The sequence below is a fragment of the Chiloscyllium punctatum genome, chromosome 1 (genome assembly GCF_047496795.1).
Source record: "Chiloscyllium punctatum isolate Juve2018m chromosome 1, sChiPun1.3, whole genome shotgun sequence".
Lineage (NCBI taxonomy): Eukaryota > Metazoa > Chordata > Chondrichthyes > Orectolobiformes > Hemiscylliidae > Chiloscyllium > Chiloscyllium punctatum.
In genome coordinates, this window is record NC_092739.1 from 104,806,336 (window position 1) to 104,832,406 (window position 26,071).

The 26,071-nt window shown below is 40.4% G+C and overlaps 1 protein-coding gene across 1 annotated transcript in view; it reads right to left on the reverse strand.

Moving 5' to 3' along the window:
* atp8b5b (ATPase phospholipid transporting 8B5b) overlaps positions 1-26,071 on the reverse strand; it is a 278,562-nt gene that overhangs the window by 146,369 nt on the left and 106,122 nt on the right. The window contains exons 10-11 of the mRNA XM_072571671.1: positions 10,325-10,483; positions 7,453-7,541 (exon numbers count right to left, since the gene is read on the reverse strand). Coding sequence (XP_072427772.1) covers positions 7,453-7,541; positions 10,325-10,483 — 248 coding nt within the window. The remainder of the gene's footprint in view (positions 1-7,452; positions 7,542-10,324; positions 10,484-26,071) is intronic.

The following is a 26,071-nucleotide window of genomic DNA, read 5'->3' on the forward strand; positions in this document are numbered from 1 at the left end:
TTCATTTGCGAAGAGGGGTACAGTAGATGGTGCTCAGCAGCAGGCCTTCTTGCTCAATTTAATCTGATGTAATGAGATTCTGTGTGGCTCAGAGCCAATGTTGAAGATTTCCAGGGCAGCTTACTCCCAGCTGTATACTACCACTGGGGAGATGGTGGCATACTGATAGTAGTGATAATGTCACTGGGATAATAATGCAGAAACTCAGGTGATAACCGGAGATGCATTCAAATCTCACCATGATACCTTGTGGCATTTCTATTTAATCAATAAATCTGGAATATAAAGATATCCTCAGTAACATTAACCATGACAACTACCACTGACTGTTGCAAAAACCCATCACATTCACTAATATACTTTCAAGACTGAATGCCAACTCTAAGACACTTCTTCCCAACTTCCCAACCACTAAACATTATGTCATTCCATCTACAACTGTCACTCACCTCATCTCCTATGGAGCTTCCCTCCACAGCTTCATAATTTTCAAACCACAAACAGTCTGTTTCTACCCCTTTCCAAAATTTACTGACAGGATATCTTTGACGGACCCATCATTTCTGCCTGTTTCTGACCCAACAGATTTCTTTCTTTCTATCTTGAATCTATTTATCTCCCCTTGAGCGACCTCCTCCAACCTACATTCATGATTTTCCTGACATCCTTAGTCATTTCAACTTAAATATGGCCATCAAATCTCTCTACATTTCCCACCAGTTCTGTTCGAGGACTCTTAGCTTTTCCCTTGAATGGATCTTTGAACAGTTACTACCTAACACCACCATTTTCTGCCGAGCTGAGCTTGTTCTTGCATGGAACAATTTCTCGGTTAACTTTTCATCCAAATGAAGAATGTGGTTATGGCTATCCGCTAGTTAAGCCAAGTTTCTGAGGGATTGTAAAATATTCCTTGTTTCAATCCTACCTGGTCCACCAACCAAAATTCTTAAATTGATGACTATATCAATGTCACTTCCAGCTCTCATCCAGATCAAGAAAATATTTGATTGCAATTTCAATCTTTCTCTCATCTTCATCTTGTTCATCTGACTCCACCTTTCCTCCTTTGACCTCTCTGTCTCAATTTCCAGCAATATGCTGTTTACTAACATTAATTACCACTCAGTGACTCCTACAGTTACCTCAACTACACTGCACCAGACATGTTGCTTCTTATAAGGACTCCATTTCATTCTCACAGTTTCTCCCTCAGCATCGTATCTATTATGGTGATGCCACCCCCCCCAAATTGGCACTCATGACATGTCTTCTTTTTACTTCAACCGAAGAATATCTCCTATCCCTCATATATTTGACAAGAACCACAACCATGCCTGACCCATTCCCCAACACATCTGCCCTCATGCCTGGCCCTCCCTCAAAGAATCATGACAGTATTCTCTTGTACTAACTTTTCACACCACCTGCCTCTGTATTCAAAGGATCTTCCACTCTTATTTCTTACACTTCCAAACACATCTTTCCAGCATTAAAGGGAAATTTATTTTTATATATAAGGTGCTATTGAGAGCTTCTTCTTTTTGGACTTAATGTCACTGACGGCATTCAAGACACAGTGTGATGACTGGTAGACATAGAGAAGTGATTACATAGCAGGGTCAGTCAAATAGATAGGTGACTGTCAAGAAAGGTAAGAAGATAGTTCAGAAATCTCCTGTGGCTATTTCTCTCTCAAACAGATATTCCTTTTTGGTTACTGTTAAAGAAGATAGTCTCTCCGATGAAAATAGAAGTGGCAGTCAGATCTTGAGCACAAAGAATGAATCTTACGTTAAGCAGGGTTTGTCAAGATTTAAAAGAATAATTGTTATAGGGGACTCTCCTATCTAGGTTACGTTGCTTTACTGGTGCCAGGTTAAGGATGTCTCAAAATGTTTGAAGCATATTGTCAAAGGGAAGAGTGAGAAGCTGGAAATTGATGTATGTATTGGTAGGAACGACACAGTTAGGAAAAGGTTTAAGGTTTTGCAGAGTGAACATGAGAGGTTAGGTAGAAGTTTAAAAAAACAGAACTTCAAAAGTAGTAATCTCTGGTTTACTCCCAGTGACAAGTCCTAATGAGAGAAGGAATAAAAGGACAGGGCAGATAAGTCAACGGCTGAAGAGATGGATTCACACTCTTCAATCATTGGGATCTCTTCTGGATGGAAAAGACTCATTCAAAAGGGAGGGGTTTCACCTGAACTGAAAAGGGGCCAATATTCTAGCATGGAGATTTGTTAGTCCTATTTCAGGAGTCTGTAAATTATTAGAGAGGAAGGTGGGGAAATTCCTAATTCGCTGTGAACATAGAAAGACAGATGAGGATGGTTCTGAATCAGAAAAGAACAAGTTACTTAGAAAAGGCAGACAACAGTAAGTCAGAGAATCAGGTAACTCTAAAGAATTAAACTGCATTCATTTCAATGAAAGGAGTCTTACAAGTAAGGCTGATGAACTCAGGGCATGTACCAGAACATAAGACTGAGACGTCATTGCTATTACAGAAATTTGGCTGAGGGAAGGACAGGACTGGCAGCTCACCTTTCTGGGCTTTAGATGCTATAGGAAGGGTGGAAAGGTAGGCAAGAGAGAGTGGGGTGTGGCATTATTGATTAAGAAAAACATTACCACTGTAATTAGAGAGGATATCTCTGAGGGATAATCCAGTGAAAATAGATAGGTTGAAACTAGAAATAAGAAAGAGATGATCACCTTGACAGAATTGTACGATAGGCACCCCCCCACCCCGCCAGACAGAGAGAAATTGAGAAGCAAATATTTAGAGAGATCTCAGATAAATGTAAGAATAAGGGTTGTAATAGTAGGGGATTTTAACTTTCCAAATATCGACTGGGACTGCCATAGTGTTAAAGGTTTGCATGGTGAAGAATTTGTTAAATGTGTTCAAGAAAATTGTATTTATCAATATGTAAATGTTCCTACTAGAGAAGAAGCAAAGCCTGACCTCTTGGGCAAGCGACTGAAATGTTAGTTGCGGAACACTTTGGAACTACTAATCATAACTCTATTAGTTTTGAAATAGTTATGGAAAAGGATAAGTCTTCCATAAAAGTTAAAGTTCTTAAATGGAGTAAGGTGAATTGCAATGGTCTGAGACTAGAACTTTTAAAAGTTGATTGGAGTGGACTGTTCGCAGGTAAAGGCATGACTGACAAAATGTGATAATGAGAGTTCAAAGAGGTATTATGTTCCAGTTAGAGTGAAGGGTAAGACTGGTAAGCTTAGGGAACAATGGATGAATAATGATATTGAGGTTCTAGTCATGAAAAAGAAAGAATCAGGTATTGGATATAGACATCTGAAATCAAATTAATCTTTTGAAGAGGGTTCGGGCATTCCTAAGAAGGAAATCAAGAAGGCAAAAGAGGATATGAGATAGCCTTGGCAGATAAGGTTAAGAATAATCCAAAGAAATTCTATGAGTACATTAAGAGCAAAAAAGAACTGGAGAGAGTAGGGTCCCTTAAAGATCCACAACTTCATCTTTGTCTTGAAGCTCAGGAGATGGGAGAGGTATGAAATGAATATTCTGCATCAGATTTTACAGTGGAGAAAGAAATGGAGGCTAGAGAATTCAGGAAATAAATACTGATGTTTTGAAAACAGTTTACACTACCACAGGGAAGTGCTAGAGGTCTTGGAAAACGTAAAGGTAAATAAATCTCCAGGACCCGATCAAGTGCATCCGAAGACGCTGTGGGAATTTAGGGAGGAAATTGTGGGGCCCCTATCAGAAATACGTATCTCAGCTATAGCCATAGGTGAGGTGCCAGAGGACTGAAGGGTAGCTAATGTTGTGCCTTTATTTAAGAAAGACTATTAAGGAGAAGTCTGGGAACTATAGACCTGTGAGTCTGACATCGGTGGTGACTAAGTTGTTGGAGGTGATTCTGAAAGATAGGATTTACATGCATTTGGAGAGGTAAGGAATGATTAGGAATAGTCAGCATGGTTTTGTGTGAGTGAAATCAAGTCTCACAAACTTGATTGAGTGTTTTCAGGAAGTGACTAAAAAGATTGATGAGGGCAGAATGGTAGATGTTGTTTACTCGGACTTTAGGAAAGCCTTTGATGAGATGCTGCATGGTAGTCTGACTAGGAAACTAAGATCACACGAGATTCAGGATGAGCTTGCCAATAGGATAAAAAAAAAGACTTGACAGTAGGAGACAGAGGGTGGGAGATGGCTGTTTTTTGGACTGAAGGCCTGTGACCAGCAGTGTTCCATGGGGATCAGTACTGGGTTCACTTTTGTCATCTTTATAAGGTGAAAATATAGGAGGTATACTTAGTAAGTTTGCGGATGATACCAAAATTGGTGGTATAGTGGACAGTAAAGAAGCTTTCTTTACTCAGAGAGTAGTAGGAGCATGGAACACACTATCTGCCACAGTACTAGACTTGCCAACTTTAAGGGCATTTAAGTGGTCAGTGTAACTGTACCTGCATCCACCACTTCCTCTGGCAGTCCAACCACACACGCTAACTACTCTCTTTAAACAAAAACCTTCCTCTCACATCCTTTTTAAGTTTTTCTCTGATCACCTTAAAAATATGCCCCCTAGTTTTGAACTCCCCTACATATGGATGAAAGTGGAATAATGTAGGATAGATAGGCTCCAGATTGGTTCCACAGGTCGGTGCAAAGTCGAGGATCGAACGGCCTGTACTGCACTGTGATGTTCTATGTAAGGTTTACTACGATTACAAAGATATCTTGATCAGTTGGGTCAATGGGCTGAGGAGTGGCAGATGCAGTTTAATTTGGATAAATGCAATGTATTTGCTTTTAGTAAAACAAACAAGGGGGGAGCATAGAACAATACAGCGCAGAACAGACTCTTCGGCCCTCGATGTTACGCCAACCTGTGCACTATTCTCAGCTCGTCCCCCTACACTATCCCAAAAACATCCATGTGCTTATCTAAGGATTGTTTAAATCTCCTAATGTGGCTGAGTTGACTACATTAGCAGGTAGGGCATTCCACGCCCTCAACACTCTCTGTAAAAAACCTGCCTTTGACATCTGTCTTAAATCTATCACCCCTCAATTTGTAATTATGCCCTCTCGTACAAGCTGATGTCATCATCCTAGGAAAAAGGGACCTGTACAATTAATGGTAGGACCATGGGTCGAACAGAGAGACTTAAGGGTTCAGGTACATAATTCTTTGAAATTTGCATCATATCTAGTACGTTTGCCTTCATTGTTCAGACCTCTGACTATAGAAGTTGGGGCATCACATTGATGGTGCACAGGACATTACTCTTCTGGAGTTGTGTTTGCAGTTCTGGTTGCTCTGCATAATAAGGATGTTACTAAATTGGAGAAGGTTAAATATCATTAAATTAGGAAGGGTTCAGAAAAGGTTTATTAGGATGTTGCCGTGAATAAAAGGTTTGAGTTATAAAGATGGGCTGGATAAGCTAGGACTTTTTCCACTGAAGCATAGCAGGTTGAGGGTTTAACTTATTGATTGATTGATTGTAATGAGCTTCAGTGAAAAGTGTTGTTTCGCATGCTATACAGAGAGATTATACATACAAAAGTGCATTGAGGTAGCAGAACACGTTATCGACGGTTATAGAGGTTTATAAAATCATGAGGGGCATAGATAAGGTGAATAGCAAAGGTCTTTTCCCTAAGCTGGAGGAGTTCAAAACTAGGGTGCATACTTTTAAGGTAATCAGACAAAAACTTAAAAAGGATAAGAGAGGCAGTTTTTTTTTTTACAGAGAGTGGTTCGTGGGTGGTTGAATTGCCAGAGGAAGTGGTGGATGCAGGTACAGTTACAACATTTAAAAGCCATTTGGATGAGTATATGAATAGGAAAGATTTGGAGGGATATGGGCCAAATGCAGGCAGGTGGGACAACTGCAATTTGGGATCATGGCCGCATGGACTAGTTGGACCAAAGGGTCTGTCTCCTTGCTGTATGACTTTATGACTCTAAATATTTCTCTCCCTCCCTTCCCATGTTAGCATTCGAAGGAACATTTCCTCCATGATATCTTGGACCACTTTTAAAACACCTCCAATACTTTAACACCCTTCTTTGGCATTTTCCAATGGAACCACAGGATATATTACATTTGGCCTTTTACTTCCTACTCACTGCCCAAGGTCCAAACACTTCTTTTAGTTGAAGCAGTAATTTAATTGTACTTCACTGCTCTCAATGCAATAATTTGCAGTAAATCATCTTTTTGATGGCAAGCATAACCTTGGTTGCTTGTCATTTCAATTAACCATCTTGCTCTCATGCTCACACTTCTGTCCTCGGACTGTTCCAGTATTCTAGTTAAACCCAAAACAATTCATTTTTCATTCAGGCACCTATTTGACTCAGTATTGAGTTCAACTACTTCAGGTTATAAACTCCATTATTCATTTTGATATTCATTCTTTCGCCAAAAGTAAGCATCTTGTTCTCATGTTTTTGCTTTCAAAGCTGACCTTTATTCTGCATATCTGAAGACTGCAGGAGGCACGTGTAAAAATGAGGTGTCATAAAGTTATAAAGCACACAGAGAGATACAGCATTTAGTGGGGCTACAAAACAGGACTCCCTACATGCCAAACAGCATTGGCAGCAAATAACAGACAGAGCTAAGTAACTCCTCAAACAGATGACAGATAAGCTTTGCAATCCTGCCACAACCAGTCATGAATGGTACTGGACATCTAAAGAACCCACTGGAGGAGGAAGTTCCACAAATGTTCCCTTTCTCAATGATAAATGAGACCAGCACATCAGGGCACGAGATAACTGATGCATTCGCAATCATCTTCAGCCAAAAGTGCCAAGTGAATTATCTATCTCACTTCCGACTGCAGTCTCCATATTCACATGTATCAGTCTTCAGCCAATTTGATTCATGCCATGTAATATCAAAAAATGACTGAAGGCATGGGATACTGTGAAGGCTGTGGCAACATTCCTGAAATAGCAGTAAAGACGTGCTCCAGAACATGTTGCACCCCTAGCCAAGTTGTTCCAGCACAGCTGCAAAAGTAGTATTTACCTGGCAATGTGGAAAATTGTTCAGTTATTTCTGGATACAAGAGCCTGGAGAAATACAGCCCAGCCAATTACTGCCTCATAATTCTAATCTCAATCATTAGTGAAAGTAAGAGGTAGTGTCAGCAACATTGCTATCAAGCAGTATCTACTTAGCAATAACCTGGTCACTGATGTCCAAGACCACTCAGCTCCTGACCTTTTATTGCCTTGGATCAAACGGGTAAAAAAAGAATTGAGTTCCAGAGAGGTTATTGTTCTTGGCATCATGGCTGCATTTGACCATTTAGTTGGTTCCATTCAAAAGATTTGCCGCAAACTTCACAATATACCCCATTACAGATTGTTTATATTATATTGATTGAGCCTGAAGAAAGTAAAAGGACTTATAACATGTACTTACCCACAAAACAAGAATATTCATCAGTCGATCTATATTAGTTCGCTTAAAAGCTGACAATCCACTATTCTGCATTAGTTTTGAGTCTTGTCCTTGAAATAAGAGTTTATAAATTATATGTAAGAAATACTATGTTCAGAATGGTTCATTGACTTCACAGTTAAAAGTAAAAATTAGAATTCTTAGCTTTATAAGATGCAGAGATTATGAAAAAGGGCAGACATCAAGGAAGATATGATTAAACTTTACAAATCAGTTGTTAGACTTCAGCTAAGACCACGAGGCCGTAAGAAACAGGGCAAGGAGTAGACCATTCAGCCCTTCAAGCCTGCTCCATAATTAAATAGGATCATGGCTGATCTGATATTCCTTTTGATAACTTTCTTGCATTTTCCCATACTTCTTGATTCCCCTACCGATCAAGAATCCACCTATCTCAGCCTTAAATATAGATTTCAGAATGCTCAGTAGCAAGGAGTTCCAAATTTCGTAACCATCAGAGAGAAGAAATTCTTCCCGTGCCTAACTCAAATGCCTGCCTTGGGTCTATATTCCCTGATACTCTTGCTTAAGACGAAATTGTCTCAGATTTAGATTTAACAACTGATTTAGCATCGACTACCAATTGAGGAAGCAAGTTCCAAATCTCCCCAACCTTTGCATGGAGAAGCGTTTTCTAACATCTTTCCTGAATGGCTGAGCACTAATTCTTATGCCCCCAGTTCTACAATCTTCAGTCAGTAGAATGAGTTTATCTCCCCTGTCTTTTCCCTATTAATATTCTGAAGATCTTGATTAGATCATCTCCTAAACTTACAAATTCTGGAGAATAAAGGCCTAATTTGTCTAATCTCTCCTCATAACTGAACCCCTTATTCCAGATATCATCTTTAAGAACAATGATAGAATTTTCTGTTAAAGCTCAGCCGTTCTAGCAGCATCTGTGAAGAGAAATCAAAGTTAATATTTCAGGTCCAGTGACCCTTCCTCAGAACTGATGGTAGCTAAGAAAATGTCGCTTTATATGCAGAAGATAGGGTCGGGGAGGGGGTAAGGAGGAAACAATCGGAGAGATAGAGCTCAAAGAATGAGAAGAACAGTTGAACAGACAAAGGAGTCCAGAACGATTTGGCTGGGAGGGTGAATAGCTATTAGTGGTGACTGTTAGTGGCTAACAATAGGTAGTGTGTAATGGCAGACTCTGTGGTAACAAGACCTGATGTGAGTGGTAGGGGGTTAGGACATGGGGGAGTACAGGTCCTAAAATTATTGAACGTGATATTGAGTCCAGAGAACTGCAGGATCCCCAAGTGGAAAATGAGATATTGTTCTTCCAGCTTGTACTGAGCTTTGCTGGATCACCGCAGCAAGCAGGAGATAGAAATGTTAGCCAGGGAACAGGGTTGTGTGTTAAAGTGGCAGGCAACTGGAAGCTCATGGTCAGAGAGAGGAGCAGAACTGTTTCAAGATGAGCCTCAATTTCTCTGCACCCTGCTCCCCCCCTCCCCCACCTAATCCAACATATCACCCTCCAAACTGATTACACTCCATGTGCTTAGATCAAACCTTGACTCTGTTATTCAGTTTGTCAACGGTTGCAGTCTGGCATACTGACCTCTACATTGCAGAGGCTGAGCGCCAGCTGTCAGATGCTTCCTCTTATTTTCCCCTGGACCATGACCCCACCATGGCACATCAGGCCATTGTATCAATGACCGTCACTGCCCAATTTCAACTAGTGATCACTAACCCCTCCCCCCAACTGTCTCTAAGCTGACGGTCACCCAGCCCCGCTCATCTCGTTTCTACCTCCTTCCGAAAATCCACAAGCATGACTGCCTGGCAGACCCACTGTTTCAGCTGCTCCTGCCCCAGAGAACCCATCTCTTCCAAATGTGACTTAGTTTTTTCTTCCTGGTCCAGTCCCTGCCCATGATCAATGATTCCTTTAATGCTTTATGCCAGTTTCAGAATTTCCAATTTGCAAGTTCCAGCCACTTCCTCTTTATCATGGATGTGCAATCCCTTTGTATGTCCATCCCCCACCTGGATGGTCTCAGGGCTCTTGGCTTCTTCCTGGAGCAAAGGCCTGAACCGTCCACACACACCACCACCCTCCTCTGCAGAACATCTATGTTCTGCCTGTAAAGAAGACCCTGAGTCCATATTCATTGACATACGTCTGTCCACCATCTTTGTCACCTCTTCACCTCCTCACCTCCAGTGAGTAGAGTCCCCAACTGCTTGGTCTATGATCATAACATAATTCCATCCTAGTCAAGGTTCTCCGAACTGCCTTCAATGATGCAATATATTCCTTAAATATGTGGACCAGAATTGTTCAGTACTCCAGGTATGATCGCACCAGCACCTTGTACAGTTGCATGAAGACTTCCCTGTTCTTGTACTCTAACCGCCTTAAAATAAGGGTCTATATTCCATTTGACTTCCTGATTATCTGCTGCACCTGTGTGTTAGCTGTCCGTGTTTCATGCACAGGCTGCCCCAAGTCCCTTTGTGTTGCAGCTTTCGGCTACTTTTATCCATTTGGAATTTTCCATTCTCCAGCTGCAAGTTTTGTGACAATTCTGGACACCCACTTAAGAAAGGATGTGAACAGGATGCAGGGCATTGACTAGAATTGTACCAGCCATGTGGATGACAGTATTCAGTTAGAGAGACAAGTGAAGCAGAGATTAATTCCTGCACAGCAGAGCACGCTATAGGGAGATTCAATTAAGTGAAAAACTACATAGGCTTTTGATAGAAGTAAATTGGGATAATTTAGGTTTGCTCATACAAGGTTAGAGACTTTTTTCAAAACAGCATTGTTATTGGGACACTGACTAAAAATGCCCTCTTGCTTTTCACCTACCTGCAAAGATGACAAGTCCATAACACCATTCTGTATTCCTCAAAGTGCAGCCACGTAATAGTATTTTTTCATTATCTAAAGGATACTTGTTTTCTTTGTAGGTAAGTGTTCCTTTAAATTTGTCCAGCCTGTTATTGGGTGCTTCACATCTAACCTCACCTAGGACAGAAAAGGAAGCATATATAAGTAAATGTTTTCTTGATAATTTCATCATCATGTCAAAACATAATTTTGGGCAAGAAGTGCTCAGAACTAGGCAGAACGAAACATAATTTGGGGATCCTGTGAAGAATGGGACATAACTCACTCTAAAAGGAGAATCTCTTTCCATTTGTCTTCAACATAAGTGGTTGCACCATTATTTCAACTAAAACGTTAAAAATACTTGGCTTAAGGGATATCAAGACAACTTTTCAGATTGGCAAATGTAATTCAGAATCTTTATTAATATGAATGAACAGAAACAAACACTCTTGCTTCCTGGTCTGACTCATTGGACAAAAATAAATTTTAAAAAAGATAATGAAATTTAAGGCATGAGAAGTGAAAACAGCAATGAAATGCCAGAAACAAAAGCAAAGACTTCTGGAGAAATTCAATTGGCCTGAGTTGTGATGAAGAATCAATGGACTCGAATTGTTAACCGTTTTCTCTCAATAGATGCTGCTTGACTATTGAGTTTCTCCAGCAATTTCTGTTTTTGTTTGAAGTTTCCAACATCTATAGTTCTTTATTTTGCGTTAATGAAATGTTAGAGTTGCTCCCCAACTGATCTATCCAAAGCATTTTGACGCTGAGGCCAGAATCTTTCCTCTAAGGTAAGTGCATAGGCAAGGTTTGCCACACCCACCTCAGGAAAAAAATTGCCCTGATTGACAGAATCTTAATTCTGGTACAGGCAGATGCAGGATGGAATGAGGCCTGCCATCTCTGGATGCAGGTCAGAAGTAGCCACAGAGACTGTCGAGTGTTGAAGCAGCTTAGCCAAAGTTTCACTTGTTGTTTTGTTAAACATTAGGTCCTCCAGGCTTCACCCTTCTTCACCACCCATGCCCTATTCAAACCCCCCACAAATCACCATGGCCTTTTAAAACCCTTATGTTAACATGGTATTAAATTATACTCTTTCTTTGTCCCAATCTACCATCCATTTCTCTTGTACACATGATGCAAGCCACCTACTACCCAGAGGCAAACCTCAAGAGCCATGCTGAGATGAAATAAAGGTCAAATTATCTACTCCAGATTAAATTATATAGAAAAACACACTACCATTCCTGAAATCACATTCAATGTATTTAAAGTACCTCAAGTATTTAATCATCATAACAACAAGTGGTTGTGTTTATAATCCTACATCAAATACAAGCTAAAACCCTTCACCTCTTTGAGCTCTCAATCAAACTGTGAATTTATAGTTCACTGGTGTGAATATTCAGGTTATGGAAGTAGTTATGCAGTATTAATGGTTTACTGAAAATACTGAGAGTTACACAACCACAAGGTATAGGAGCAGAAAAAGGTCATTTGTCAATCAATTATGGCTGATACATTTCTCAAGCTCATTCTCCTGCCTTCTCCCCATAACCATTGACCCCTTTTCTAATCAAGAATGTATCTATCTCTGTCCTAAAGATACTCAATGACATGGCGTCCACAGCCTTCTGCAGCAATGAATTCCATAAATTTACCGTCCTCTGGCTGAAGGAATTCCTCCTCATCTCAGTTCTAAAGGAATGTCCCTTCATTTGGAGGCTATGCCCTTGGGTCATAGTCTCCGCTATTCCTGGAAACATCATCTCCATGTCCACAACCATCCCTCTAAACTCCACTGATTACAGACCCATTGTCCTGAACGCTCCTCATATGTCAAGCCCTTCACCCCTGAAATGATCCTTCTGAACCTATGCTGGACCCCTTCCAAGGTCAGCACATCCTTCCTTAGAAACAGGGCCCAAAACTGTTCACAATATTCTAGATGTGATCTGACCAGAGCTTTATACAGCCTTAGCAATACAGCAAATGTTTTATTAACTGGCACCTATGGGACCAGGGTGTACCAGTTGATGAAATATTCTGGATAATCAAGCGGTAATCGCAGTAAATGCTGGCGAAGCAAAATTTTGAGACATCTGTAGCCCTCAATAAATCGATGTAAATACTTCAAAACACCTCCTAAAATCAATGTGAAAAGTAAGTAACAGAAAAATAATGCATCGCTATTATACTTTATTTATGGCATAAATAAGACATCGCGGTATATCGGAGTATTGCCATGGAGTGCAGTGGAAGCCGGGACGCTAAATGTCTTCAAGGCCGAGATTGATAGATTCTTGTTGTCTAGAGGAATTAAGGGCTACGGGGAGAACGCTGGTAAGTGGAGCTGAAATGCGCATCAGCCATGATTGAATGGCGGAGTGGACTCAATGGGCCGAATGGCCTTACTTCCACTCCTATGTCTTATGGTCTTATTTCAGGTATAAAATTTTTGCCAGCTTATCAAATGCCAGTTGATAAGGTACCATTACAATAAATTTTGTTGTAAATCCCTGTTCTCATATTCTATTTGTTTTGAAATGAATGCTAACATTGCACTTGTCTTCCTTACTGCCAAGTAAACCTGCAAATTAATCTTAAGAAAATCCTGAACTAGATCTTTTATGTCCCACTGTGCTTCAGATTTCTGAAGCCTTTCTCCATTTTGAAACCAGACTACGCTTCTAAGTTTTCCTGCCAAAGTGCATGTCCTTATACTTTCCCATACTGTATTCCATCTGCCACTTCTTTGGCCACTCTGAGCTGTCCAAGTCCTTCTGCAGCCTCCTTGCTTCCTCAACACTACCTGTCCAGCCACCTACCTTTGTCTTATCTGTAAACCTTGCAACAACACCCTCAATTCCTTCGTCCAGATCGTTAATGTATAAAGTGAATAGTTGTGGTCCTCATATTAACTCCTGTGGAAGTCCACTATCATGGGCTGCCATTGTGAAAAAGACCCCTTTATTCCCACTCTCTGCCTTCTGCCAGTCAGGTAGTACTCCATCCATGGGCTTTTATCTGAATTAGCAGTTTCCTGTGCAGCACCTTATCAAAGGCCTTTTCGGAATACAAACAGATCACATCTACTGGCTCTCCTTTGTCAGATATGTCAGGCATGCCCCCTCATTAACAAAGCTGTGCTGACTCAGCACTATTTTACCATGCATTTACAAGTAATCCACAATCTCATCCTTAATAACAGACTCTAACATCTTATCAACGACTGAGGTCAGGGTAACTAGCCTATCATTCCTCTTGTTCTGACTTCTTCTCTTCTTAAACAGGAGTGTTACATTAGCCATTTTTTAGTCCTCTGGAAACCTCCCTCACTCCAGGGATTCCTGAAAATCAGGACCAATGCCTCCACAATCTCCTCAGCACAGCCCATCTGGTCCAGGTGATTTATCGGCCTTTGGACTTTTCAGCTTTCCCAGCACCTTCTCCTTGGTGATGGCAACTACACTCACTTCTACCCCCTACTCTATTGAAGTTCTGGTGTGCTGCTGATGTCTTCCACCATGAAGACTAAGACAAAGCATCTGATCAATTCCTCTGCAATTTCTTTGTTCTCCATTACTCCAGCCTATTTTGCAGCATTTCACTATCCACTCTTGCCTCGCTCTTACATTTTATGTGTAAAAGTATTCTTGCAATCTTCTGTAAATTTACGAGCTAGCTTGCCCTCATATTTAATCATTTCCCTGCTTATTGCTTTTCTATTTGTCCTCTGCTATATTTTAAAGGCTTCTACATTCTCTGATTTCCCCCTCATCTTCAACACATTGTGTGCTTTTTCTTTTGATTTTATGTTGTCCCTGACTTTCCACATCAGTCATGGTTGTCTCATCCTCCCCTTCGTATGTTTCTTTGTCCTTGGGACAAATTTCCGCTGTGTTGCCTGAATTACCGTCCAGAAATTCCTGCCATTGTTGCTCCACTGTCTTCCTTGTTAGTTTCCCCATCAAATCAACAGCTATTGAAATCACAAAACAGTTTATTTTCAACTCATAGACAGGCTGTATTTTCAATTTTTCAAGATCAGGACAGTTAAATATCTTGACAGCGTGACAATTCTATATACTTTTCTCCCTTTCATGAGCATTTAAATATAATCTCAAAGTTTAGCACTCACTATCTACAGATTAAAACCCTTGGTCCAAAGAAAATAGGGTCAGTTTGGATTCAGCACTGAAAAAGGCCCTCCTGAGTTCAGGCACCCCAATGTCCGAATCAGAGCCCACTTTTCTCCTTAACTGATTTTACCATAGCTACTAAATTTACTTCCAGATTCAGGCTCCAGGTGACAATTATTTTCATGTTCTGCAATTCCCTGGAAATCTGGGCCTGAATCTTTGAAAAGCAGCTATGGGGAGTAAAGTAGAGAGGCAAAAAGAAAGTATGGAAGGGTGGCAGTTACGGCAATTTACATAAATGGGAATTCCAAACATTTCATAAGTGTTGTTATCACTCATTTGGGAAAGTTCATTGATTCACAAGCCTAGCTATTTTCAGGGTCAAAGTCCCAAGTTTACCTGTTTGCTGGAAAGTAATTAACAGAAAACTCAGACTAGTGCTATTTATTACAAATAAGTTCATTCTTATCATTACTAAAAAGCCATGAACTAACAACGTATGTCTCCACTAATTTAAACTTTAATGTCCTTCTAAAATTCCTGCAGACTCCTGTATATTAACAAAAAGGGAAAGGAAAATAAAAACCTGGAAAGCATAGTCCAATAGCAAAATGCCACAGGGTCGCTGAGAAGTTCCTTTTAGCTTGCAAGGACTTTCTATTCTTCAATCTCTTTTTTTCATGGATGCACAGGACATTGCTGAAGTATTAAACAAATACCTTGCACCTACCTTTATTAAGGACAGAATGCAACCAAGGCTTTGGTGAGAAGGAAGGTAATATAGTTGCTAGAAGGTGTTACAGTTGGAAAGGAGATATTGGATAGGTTGTCTGTACTCAACAGGTGACAGACACTGAGGTTAGATGAGATGCATTCAAGTATACTGAGGGAAGAGTTGAAAATATGGAGGCACTGAACATAATTACTGAGTCCTCCTTAGACTCTGAGATGATCTCAGAGGACGAGAGTATTCAAACTGTTACATCCTTGCTCAAAACAGGGTGTGAGGATAAGCTAAAAACATCAATGAGTTTAACTTGAATTGTTTGAAAATTTCTAGAAACAAGGGGCGGAATCTTAGCATTTTGTGTTGAAGTGTGAGTAGCATCAATTTTGTGCAGCGATTCTCGCTGCAGAGCCAAGTGAGTTTTCTTGCCAAATCTTACCAAATTTGTTGCATTATTTGCTGTTTGATCTCTCGCAGCAAGAAGAATCATGCCTTTTTGCCAGCCCATCTTGTTGTGCGCCACTCACGGAGGAACTCACCATTTGGTAGAGTCCTTCATAAAACTAGCAACCATTGGGATCATGCCACCTTTCAAAGTCCATTGCAGGACTGCTGCCGGCTGGAAGTTATCCCGATCGTCTGTGTTGGGAGTCAAGAAAGATGGCACAGAAAGGTTAGCTCGGACCATGCTTTTCTAAGAGGGACCTGGAGAGCCCTGCAAGACAAGAAGACCTCTCTTTCCAGAGGACCGGCAGAGGAGGCCACACCACAACAGCATGAAAGCCTGGTCTGAGATCGCCCCCAGTTCAGTGCCATCTTCAAAGTGAGAAGAACTTGGAAGCACTGACTCAAAAATTTCAATGACCTTCTCCACTCCACCAGTGTAAATGTAATACACTGTATTCTGCTACCTCACACTTATCTATTCCATTGCTATCAAGTAACACTTATGTAGCAGCAAACTGTTCACTGAGGCTCAATTTGGTTCTACCAGTGACACTCATTAACACCTTGCTCCAACAAGAGACAAAAAGATGAATTCCAGAGATGAGGTAAGACAGACTGCCCTTGACATCAAGGCTGCACTCAACCACATGTAGCATCAAGGAGCTCGAGCAAAACTGGAGTCAGAGGGAATCAGGGAAAGCTCTCTATACATAGTCTGTAGGTGACAATCTCTGAAGGAACCCCTCAGGGTAATGTGCTAGGCTGCTTCATCCATGATCTTTGTTTCATTGTAACATCAGAAGTGGGGATGTTCACACAATGTCCAGCACCATTCTGGATAATATCTGGGTTTTGGCTGACAAGTGGCAAATAACATGTGCGCTACACAAATACCAAGCAATGACCAATTCTGACAAGAGAGAATCTAACCAACATTACTTCACCATTACCTCAAAGGTATTACTATCGCTGAAATGTCTTGAGTCCTCAAAGCTTGAGGACCATCTATGGTATAAGTCAGGAATGTGATGGAATATTTGTAACTTGCCTGGACGAGAACAGGTCCAACAGCACTCACAAAGTTTGACATCATCTAGGGCAGAACAGCTCACATGATTGCCACCTCATCCACCAACATTCAGTCCCTTCACCAATGACACTTAATAGCAGCAGAATGTACCATCAACAAGATTCACTACTGAATTTCACCAAGGCTCCTTAGACTGCATCTTCTAAACCCACAGATACTTGGGACCATCATCACCTGAAAGCCACTCACCATTCAAAATTGGAATGTCCTGCCACTCCTTCAATATCATTGGGTCAAAATCATATAATTCACTCCCTAACAGCACTGCCAGTCTATCTACAGCAAAAGGACTGCAGTGGTTCAAGAAGGAAGTTCATCATCATTTCTCAAAGGCAACAAGTGATGCACAATAAATGCTGGTGCAGCCAGAGGATCTGGAATGCACTTTTTGAGAGTGTGGTGGAGAGAAGTTCAATCAAGGCATTAAAAAGGAGGGATTCAGCTGTTGTAAATCATCTGCAATGCATCCAAGATGAAAACATTTTGCATCTACAAATACTTAGTGATCATCTTGGGCATTCTCAACTATGATATAATGATGTGACTGACAGCTGCCAGAAGTCATTCAGTGTATTTCATGATAGCACATTCCTGAATTTGAATGTTTTTAATGCACTATTTTGGAAGTATCGTGAGTTTTATTTATTCCTATTAGTTCATGTGATGTCAGTGGCAAGGCTAGCATTTATTGCCTCTCACCGATTGTCCTTGATTCTGCTTTCTGGCTCCATTTCACTTAATGCCACCAGCCTGGAAAATTTTCAAATTTACTAATTTGAAAGACACAATGGGAATTTTGAAAGTGAGCTTTTATTCACGGCATCATCCACACTTTGTCATGTGGATGCAAGGAAACATTTTGCTCCATCTAATAGTGCTGATCATTTAACAGAGCATGTAATAAAATGCAATACATCCATTTTTCACATTCTTTGTAGCTTCAGACCATTTACAATTCCTCAATGACACTAAAAACTTTATTTAAATAATCATATAATTTTTTTTTGTCAGTAATATTTCCACAGATAAGCATTGTGTAAAGCCTCACAATAGGCCGAAGGGCCTGTTTCCACACTATAAGTAATCTAATCTAATCTAATACACCGATAATTGCTGAGTTCCAAGGGGAGTTCATTTGAACCTAGTTGTAATGATCGGCAAGATTCAATTTAGTTTTATTCAGAATAACAACATCACAAGTATTTTAGTGTACGACCTGCACCATAATGCCCTGTAGTAGAATCTCAATTGGAATTACTTAAGATGGTATTTCCAGTGGTTGGGTTGCAAATAAGGATCCAGCCAAAAATGAACTGGAATCAGACTGAGGTAGTAAGAACTGAGCACCACAAGAAATGAATGCTAACCCAAGAATTTTCTGCAGGTGGGGATTGTCAGAGCAAGTTCTTTCCCAAATCAGACTCTGACTTGAACTTAAAAATTGCAAGTTAGTGAAGAAACCTGGTTAACAGAAATTATCTGGAAGTAGCAGTTTTCTGTCAACCAACTGAAAGCAGTCAGCTGAAAGGGAGTTAATTACCGTCAAATGAAGTTTATTTAATGTATTGGAATATATTGTGGTAAAATGCCAAATGGCAGTATCAAGTGGGAAAATGTGAAGTTCATTTTAGTAGGAAGAATTAAAAAGCAGATTATCTAAACAGTGAGAAAACTCAGAACTCAGAGATCTAGGTGTTTTTATGCCTATACTGCAAAGGATGCAGGTACAGCAAGTAATTAGGAAAGAGTCATAGAGTTAAAGAGTTGTACAGCATGGAATCAGTCCGACTCTTCAGTCCAACTCATCCATGCCGACAGATATCTTAAAGTAATCCATTTGCCAATATTTGACCCATTATCCTCTAATCCTTTCCTATTCATGTAACCATCCAGATGCCTTCTAAATGTTCTAATTGTCCCAGCCACCACACTTCCTCTGGTTGCTAATTCCTTATATATATACCACCCTCTGTGTGAAAACGTTGCCATTTAGAAGCTTTATGTATCATTCCACTCTCATCTTAAACCTATGCCCTCTCATTTTGGAATCCCCTTCCCTGGGAAAAAGACCATGGCTATTCAAGCAAAAGTGAGGTCTGGGATGCTAGAGATCAGAGTCAAGATTAAAATGGTGCTAAACAAGCAAAGCAGGTCAGGCAGCATCCAAGGAGCAGGAAAATCGACATTTTGGGCAAAAGCCCTTCATCAGGAATGACACTTTTCCAGCACTACTCTAATCTTGACCTTGGCTATTCACTCTATCAATGGCCCTCATGATTTTATAAACCTCTATAAACTCAGCCCTCAACCTCTGACACGCCAGCGAAAATAACCCCAGCCTATTCTGCCTTCCATATAGCTCCAAACTTGGCAACATCCTTGTAAGTCTCTTCTGAACCCTTTCATGTTTCACATTATCCTTCCCATAGCAGGGAGATCAGAACTGAACACAGTATTCCAAAAGTGACCTAACCAATGTCCTGTGCAGCAGCAACATGACATCCCAGCTCATATACTCAATGCACTGACGAATAAAGGCAAGTGCACCAAATCCTTTCTTCACTACCCTGTCCACCTGTGACTCCACCTTCAAGGAACTATGAACCTTCATCCCAAGGTCTCTTTGTTCAGCAACACTCTCCAGGCCCCAACATTAAGTGTATAAGTCCTACCCTGATTTGCCTTACCAAAATGTAACACCTTACATTTATCTAGATTAAACTCATCTGTCACACCCCAACCCATTAGCCCATCTGATCAATGTGCCATTGTCCACTGAGATAACCTTCTTCACTGTTCACTACATCTCCAATCTTGATGCCATCTGCAAACTTCCTAACGATTCATCCTATATTCACACGCAAATCATTCATATAAATGACAAAAAACTGTGGATGCAGCACTGATTCTTGTGGGACACTGCTTATCACAGGCCTCCAGCCTGAAAAACAACCCATCACCACTAAACCTCTGTCTCCTACCTTCAAGCTAATTTTGTATTCAAATGGCTAACTTTCCCTGGATTATATGTGATCTAACCTTTGCTCACCAGTCTACCATGCAGAGCCTTGTCAAACACCTTGCTGGATTCCATGTAGACAACATCCATCGCTCTGCCTTCATCAATCTTCTCTGTCACTTCTTCAAAAAACTCAATCAAGTTAGTGAAAACACAATTTCCTATACACAAAGACATGTTGATTCTCCCTAATGAATCCTTGCTTTTCCAAATATATGTAGATCCTGTCTTTCAGAATCCACTCCAACAACGTAGCGACCACTGATGTCAGGTTCACCAGTCTATCATTCCTTGGCTTTTCTTTACCACCTTTCTTAAATTATGGCATCACATGAACCACCCTCTAAGTCTTCCAGTACCTCATCTGTGTCCATTGATGGTATAAATATATTATGTTGTAGGGAGGTTATGCTTCAACTATATAGACCACTGCTGAGAAAGTTACAGTGCTATGTACAGTATTGGTCACCTAATGTAAGGAAGGATATAAATGCATTAGAGGGAGTTCAAAGAGGGTTCACTAGACTAATTACTGGATTAGTGGTGCTGGAAGAGCACAGCAGTTCAGGCAAGCATCCAACAAGCAGCGAAATCGACGTTTCGGGTAAAAGCACTTCATCATTATTCCTGATGAAGGGCTTTTGCCCGAAACGTCGATTTCGTTGCTCGTTGGATGCTGCCTGAACTGCTGTGCTCTTCCAGCACCACTAATCCAGTATTTGGTTTTCAGCATCTGCAGTCATTGTTTTTACCTTCACTAGACTAATATCCATAATTGGTAACTCGGCTTATGAGGAAAGGCTGGACACTCTGGGCTTTTATTTGCTGGAGTTCAGTTTCATTGAAACATCTAAGATCCTGAAGAATCTTGAGAGGATAAATGTGGAGATGACGTTTCCACTTATGGAAAATCCAGAATTTGAGTGACTGTTTAAAAATCAGGCGTTACCCAATTAAAACAGAGACTGGTGGAACTCTTCCAGAAAAGGTGGGGGAAAAGGAGTCCTTGAATATTTTTCAGGGAGAGATATATTCTTGTAAGCATGATGTTAAAAGATTACCAGGATAGGATGAAATGTGGATTTGAGGTCACAATCAGATTAGCCATGATCGTATTGAATAGTGGAACAGACTCAAGGGACTGAATGACCTAGTCCTTTTCCTGACTCATATGTTAGCAGCTGCAGTTTGGGAGTAAGTCATCAGCCCTTTAAATGCAAACAGGTTTACAGAGCAGGAGCATTGAGTGCGACAATGAAGCTTTAAGGTAAAGAGCACTAAATGCTAAGTTACAATTTGATACAAATGGAAATTTGAAGCAAAATAGAAAAGAGGTGCTGTTTTTATATTCATTGCAATCTACATTATCTGAGCAGTATTTTTCTCTTATCTTCAAGTTGTGGAGGTGCTCACTGCACCTGACGAAGGGGGTGTGCTCCAAAAGCTTGTGTGGTTTCAAATAAATCTGTTTCAAATATAATCTGGTGTTCTGTGTCCTCTGACTTTGTCTTCAAGTTAGGAGACTTTTTATTACTTTAGCCATATAATTTAACAACCAGTTCACAAACAGGGAGGCAGTACATTATTGCCATGGTATATAATTGTACAGTATTACACCAGACTACAGCTCTGGTACGTATTGTCCCTGGATGTGTAATCCAGGGATCTAAGCAAATGATCGGGATGGATTCATAATCCCACCAAGGCTGGTGGTAAAATTTAAATTCAAATTATAAATCTGAAATTAAAAGTTAGCTTAATGATGATCAAAAGCCATGGTTGAGTAGTGTACAAAGCTATCTAGGTTACTCAAGTCCTTCAGGGAAAGCAAATCTGCCATCCTCACTTGATTTGGCCTACATGTAAGTTTAGATCTGCAGCAATGTTCTGGTCTCTTAAATGCCTTCTGAAATGACCTACTAAACCATTCAGTTGCATTGAACTGATAGAAAGTCTCATAAGAAAGGTGAAACCAAACTGACCATTTGCCATCGACCAAGGTATCAGAATGACAACGATGCACACAAAGCCACATTGACTCACAAAGTTTTCTTTGTTAAGGTCTGGGGTTTTGTGCCAAAATTGGAAAAACTATCAATGGCCTGACATAGCCATTCTCACAGAATTATACCTTACAAAAATGTCCACAACACGAAAGCCAACATCCCTGGCTATGTCCTCTCTCACCAATAGGACACAGATAACAGCACAGTGATATATTGTCAAGATGGAGTTGGCATAGGAGTGCTCAACATTCCCTCCAGACCCAAGGAATTTCATGGCATCAGATCAAACATAAAGGAACCTCAGGATGGTTATCACCTTGCATCTTGGAGTGCAAGTCAAACTGTTTACATTGTTCTGGATGATCTCAAACCTCTTGAGTATTATTGGAGCTGTGCCAATCCTGGCAAGTGGAGAAAATACCATCGCACTCCTGACTTGTGTCTTGAAGATGGTCAACAGGCTTTGGGGAATCAGGACGTGAGCTACTTGCTGCAGAATGTCTAGACTCTGACCAGCTCTTATAACCACAGTATTTATAATACTTATCCAGTTCAGTTTCTATCCTTTGACCTGCTCTTGTAGCTTGGTGTGCAGTGGCACATCACAGGGATCAGTGCTGGGTCCCTTATTGTTTATGATATTCATAAATGATATAACTGAGAATATGGAAGAGATGGTGAATAAGTTTTCAGAAGACAGAAAAATTTGGCAGATGGTTGAAAGCGAGCAGGAAAGTATTAGCTTACAAGTGGATATAAATGGATTGGTCAGATGGGCTGATCAGCAGATGTAATTTAAGCCTGATAAATGTGAGGTAATACACTTTGGAAAAAGGAATAATACAAAGGTGTACATGCAAGGCAAGTTACTCTGAAGCTCAGAGGGATTTTGGAGTGCTTGTTTGCAGATCCCAGAAGGTGGCAGGACTGATTAACAGGCATACAGAACACTTGCTTTCATAACTGTAGTGTGATTATAAGAGCAAGAAGGTAATGTTGGAGCTGTAGAGAACTTTGGTTAGGCCACAGCTTAAGTACTGTGTCCAGTTTCAGTCACCACACTATAAGAAAGATGTGACTACACTGAAGGGATGCAGAGGAGATACACCAGAGTATTACCAGTGAAAAAGACAGGCTGGATAAGCCTGGGTAGCTTTCTTTGGATCAGAGAAGTTTGAGTAGGATCTGATTCAGGTGTGTAGGAGTATGAGGGGCATGGACAGAACGAATTGAAATTAACTATCCTCTGAGTAGAAGGGTCAATTTCAATTCGGCACAGTTATAAACTGTAAGGCAGGAGACAGGGAGAGGATTTGAGGAAACCTTTTTCACCCAGAGAGTGGTGGGAGTCTGGAATGCACTGCTTGGGAAGCGTCACAACATTTAAAAAGTACTGCATGAGCACTTGAAGTGTCATAACATCAAAGTCCATTATCCCGTAAGATAGTGTAGGTAGTGTATTTTTAACAGTGCAAACCTGATGGGCTGAAGGACATCTTTGTACTGTATGATTTTATTATTTACAATATTGATATGATTTTATTATTCACTGTATTTATACAGTTTGTCCAGTTAAATTTCTATCAGTGATGCAGGATGTCGATAATGGGGGAGTCAGCGATGGCAATACCATTGGACGTCACAGAGCAGTTTTTAGATTCTCTCGTGTTGGAGATGGGAATTCCTGGCATTCATAGATGAAAAACAACTTTAAAAAACAGTAAAACCAGGACATGAATGTACTGGCTTTCCATTTTGAATTATGGAAGTTGAATGAGTATTTATGTTTACCAGTATTCCTGATTTCTGTCCATCTTGTTTGCATTTTACAAATGTTACTTGCTACTTGTCAGCCAAGCCTGGTACTGTGTATGAAGAGTCTAAAGTGGCATTGAAATAGTGCAATCATCAGCAAATGTCCCTTCCTCTGACTTTATGATGGAGCAAAGTTCATTGATGAAGCTGAAGAAGGTGGTTGGGCCGATGAGACTATTCTAAAGAACTCCTCCAGTAAAGTCCTTGGACTGAGATGATGGAACTCCAACAGTCACAAGCATTGTACTAGGTTTGATTCAACCAGCACACAGCTTTCCCCTTGATTCCCACTGACACTAATTTGCTTGGTCCCCTTGATGGCCTACGAAATGCTGCATTGATGTCAAGGCAAGTCGCTATCACCTAACTTCTGTTTTGTCAATTTTTTAACTAAGGGTGTAATGGGATCCGAAGCCAAATAGTCCCGCAGAATCTAAACTGAATGTCAGTATACAGATTATTCGTTTGTGAGCGCTGCTTTATAACAGTGTTGATGATCCCTTTCATCTCGTGGGCAAGTTGGACTTGTCCTGCATTCTGAAAACAGAACATTTGGACAATTTTTCCCATTTTTGAGTAAATGCTATTGTTTAGATGTATGCAGCTGTTTGGCTTGGGGCGCAGCTAGTTCTGGAACAAAATTCTTCAGTAGTTTTGTAAGAATGTTGGTGAAAGTCCATAGCTTTTTGCAGCATCCAGTGCCTTCAGCCATTTCTTCGTATCGTATGGAGTGAATTGAATTATTTGAAGACTGGCATCTGTGAGGATATTTTTAGACGCTCCTCCTGCAGTAAGTTGTTTAATTGTCCACCACCATTCATGACTGGACATTGCAGCATTTGATGTAATCAAGAGAACTATGTGCAGTTTTGGTCTCTACATTTAGAAATTAAGGAATATCAGGAGCAAGTGGGAATTCAATGTGAAGCCCAAAACTATCACCACCACGATCTCCTGAAGGGTAACTGGAGATGGGCAATAAATATTGGCCTTACAAGCCATATGAAAACAAAGACAGGACCTTTCAGCTATGCAAGAAACAGCTCTCAGCATCATAGAACACAAAGAACCAGAACTGATGCTGTCATGTTGATTTTACATGAACAATGTCACACTCAAAGGTTTAGCCTCAAGATCATGAAAACAGTGCCACAGAAGGTATCATGACAAATGCTTGAGATCACTGAACACAGAATCAAATGTGATGTCCTAACAGCAGCACGGAGGAGAAAGTGATGCTGGAAAAGCACAGCAGGTCAGGCAGCATCCGAGCAGGACAATCGACGTTTCGGACAGAAGCCCTTCATCAGGAATGACTGAATTCAAACAGTTAGAATCCAAAGTAAATCCTCCAAAGTAATAAACTCTGCATTATAATCTGAGACACAGCAAACTGGCACAAGATAAGTAAAATCAAGTAGTTAAATACATAGATCAAAGATGATGGGGTGAAAATGAGTTTCAGTTCATGGGACCTTGGCACCAGTACTAGGGGTAGAAGGGAGATGTTCCAGTCTGACGGGCTTCACTTAAATCAGTATTCTGGTGAATTGAATAAGTGGGGCTACAAAGGAGGCTCAGGGAGTAAAAAAGGTGCAGTTTTGGGTTTGGGACAGAGAAAATGTAGGCTTACAAAGCAAAAGGATATAGCAGAATTACAGGATAATGATGCAGAGAATGTGACAGAAAGGGACAGGATCTGCAAACATAGGAAAAGAGCATTGCAGGATCGAATTGGGAAAGACATGGTAAAAGGCAAAATAAATGTCGCTTTACTTTTACATGCGTTCTTTCGGAACAAGATAAATGAATTAACAACACAAATACAGGTTAATATAGGTGATCATATAGCTATTATGTAAACATGGGAACAAGGAGATGTAAGCTGGCAACCAAATTTTCAAGAGTATGTGACTTGGGAAAAGGGAAGATGGGTAGGTTGCTTTGTCATTACAGCATAGACTAAGTATGCTATCAAGATATCTTTGATTGGAAAAAAAGCAGAATCCGTATAAAGAAAAATAAGAATTAACAAGGGGAAAAAGAGATCCAGTAGAAGAAACTAATAGAACTTCAAAATTACTGGAACATTAAGGGGAAAAAAGGGGGAAGAGGGGATGAATGTAGTAGCTATCACTGCGAAAAAGTACTATGGAAACTAATAAGGTTAAAGATTGATCAGCCTCCTAGAACATAAAAGAAAAAAGCTACAGAGATAGTTAGTGCACTGGCAGTAATCATCCAAGAATCCTTAGATTCTAGAAAAGTGCTGGAGGATTGGATAACTTCCAAATTAACAGCTTTATGCAAAAGGGAATTTTATATCAAAGATTCTACGATGCTCAGGTAAGACGCCTAGAACTGCACACAATTCTTCAAGTGAGATCTCACCAGTGTTCTGTACAATTGAAGCAAGACTACCTTGCTCCTGTACTCAAATCTCTTGTAATAAAGCTTACTCATAGTTTGCC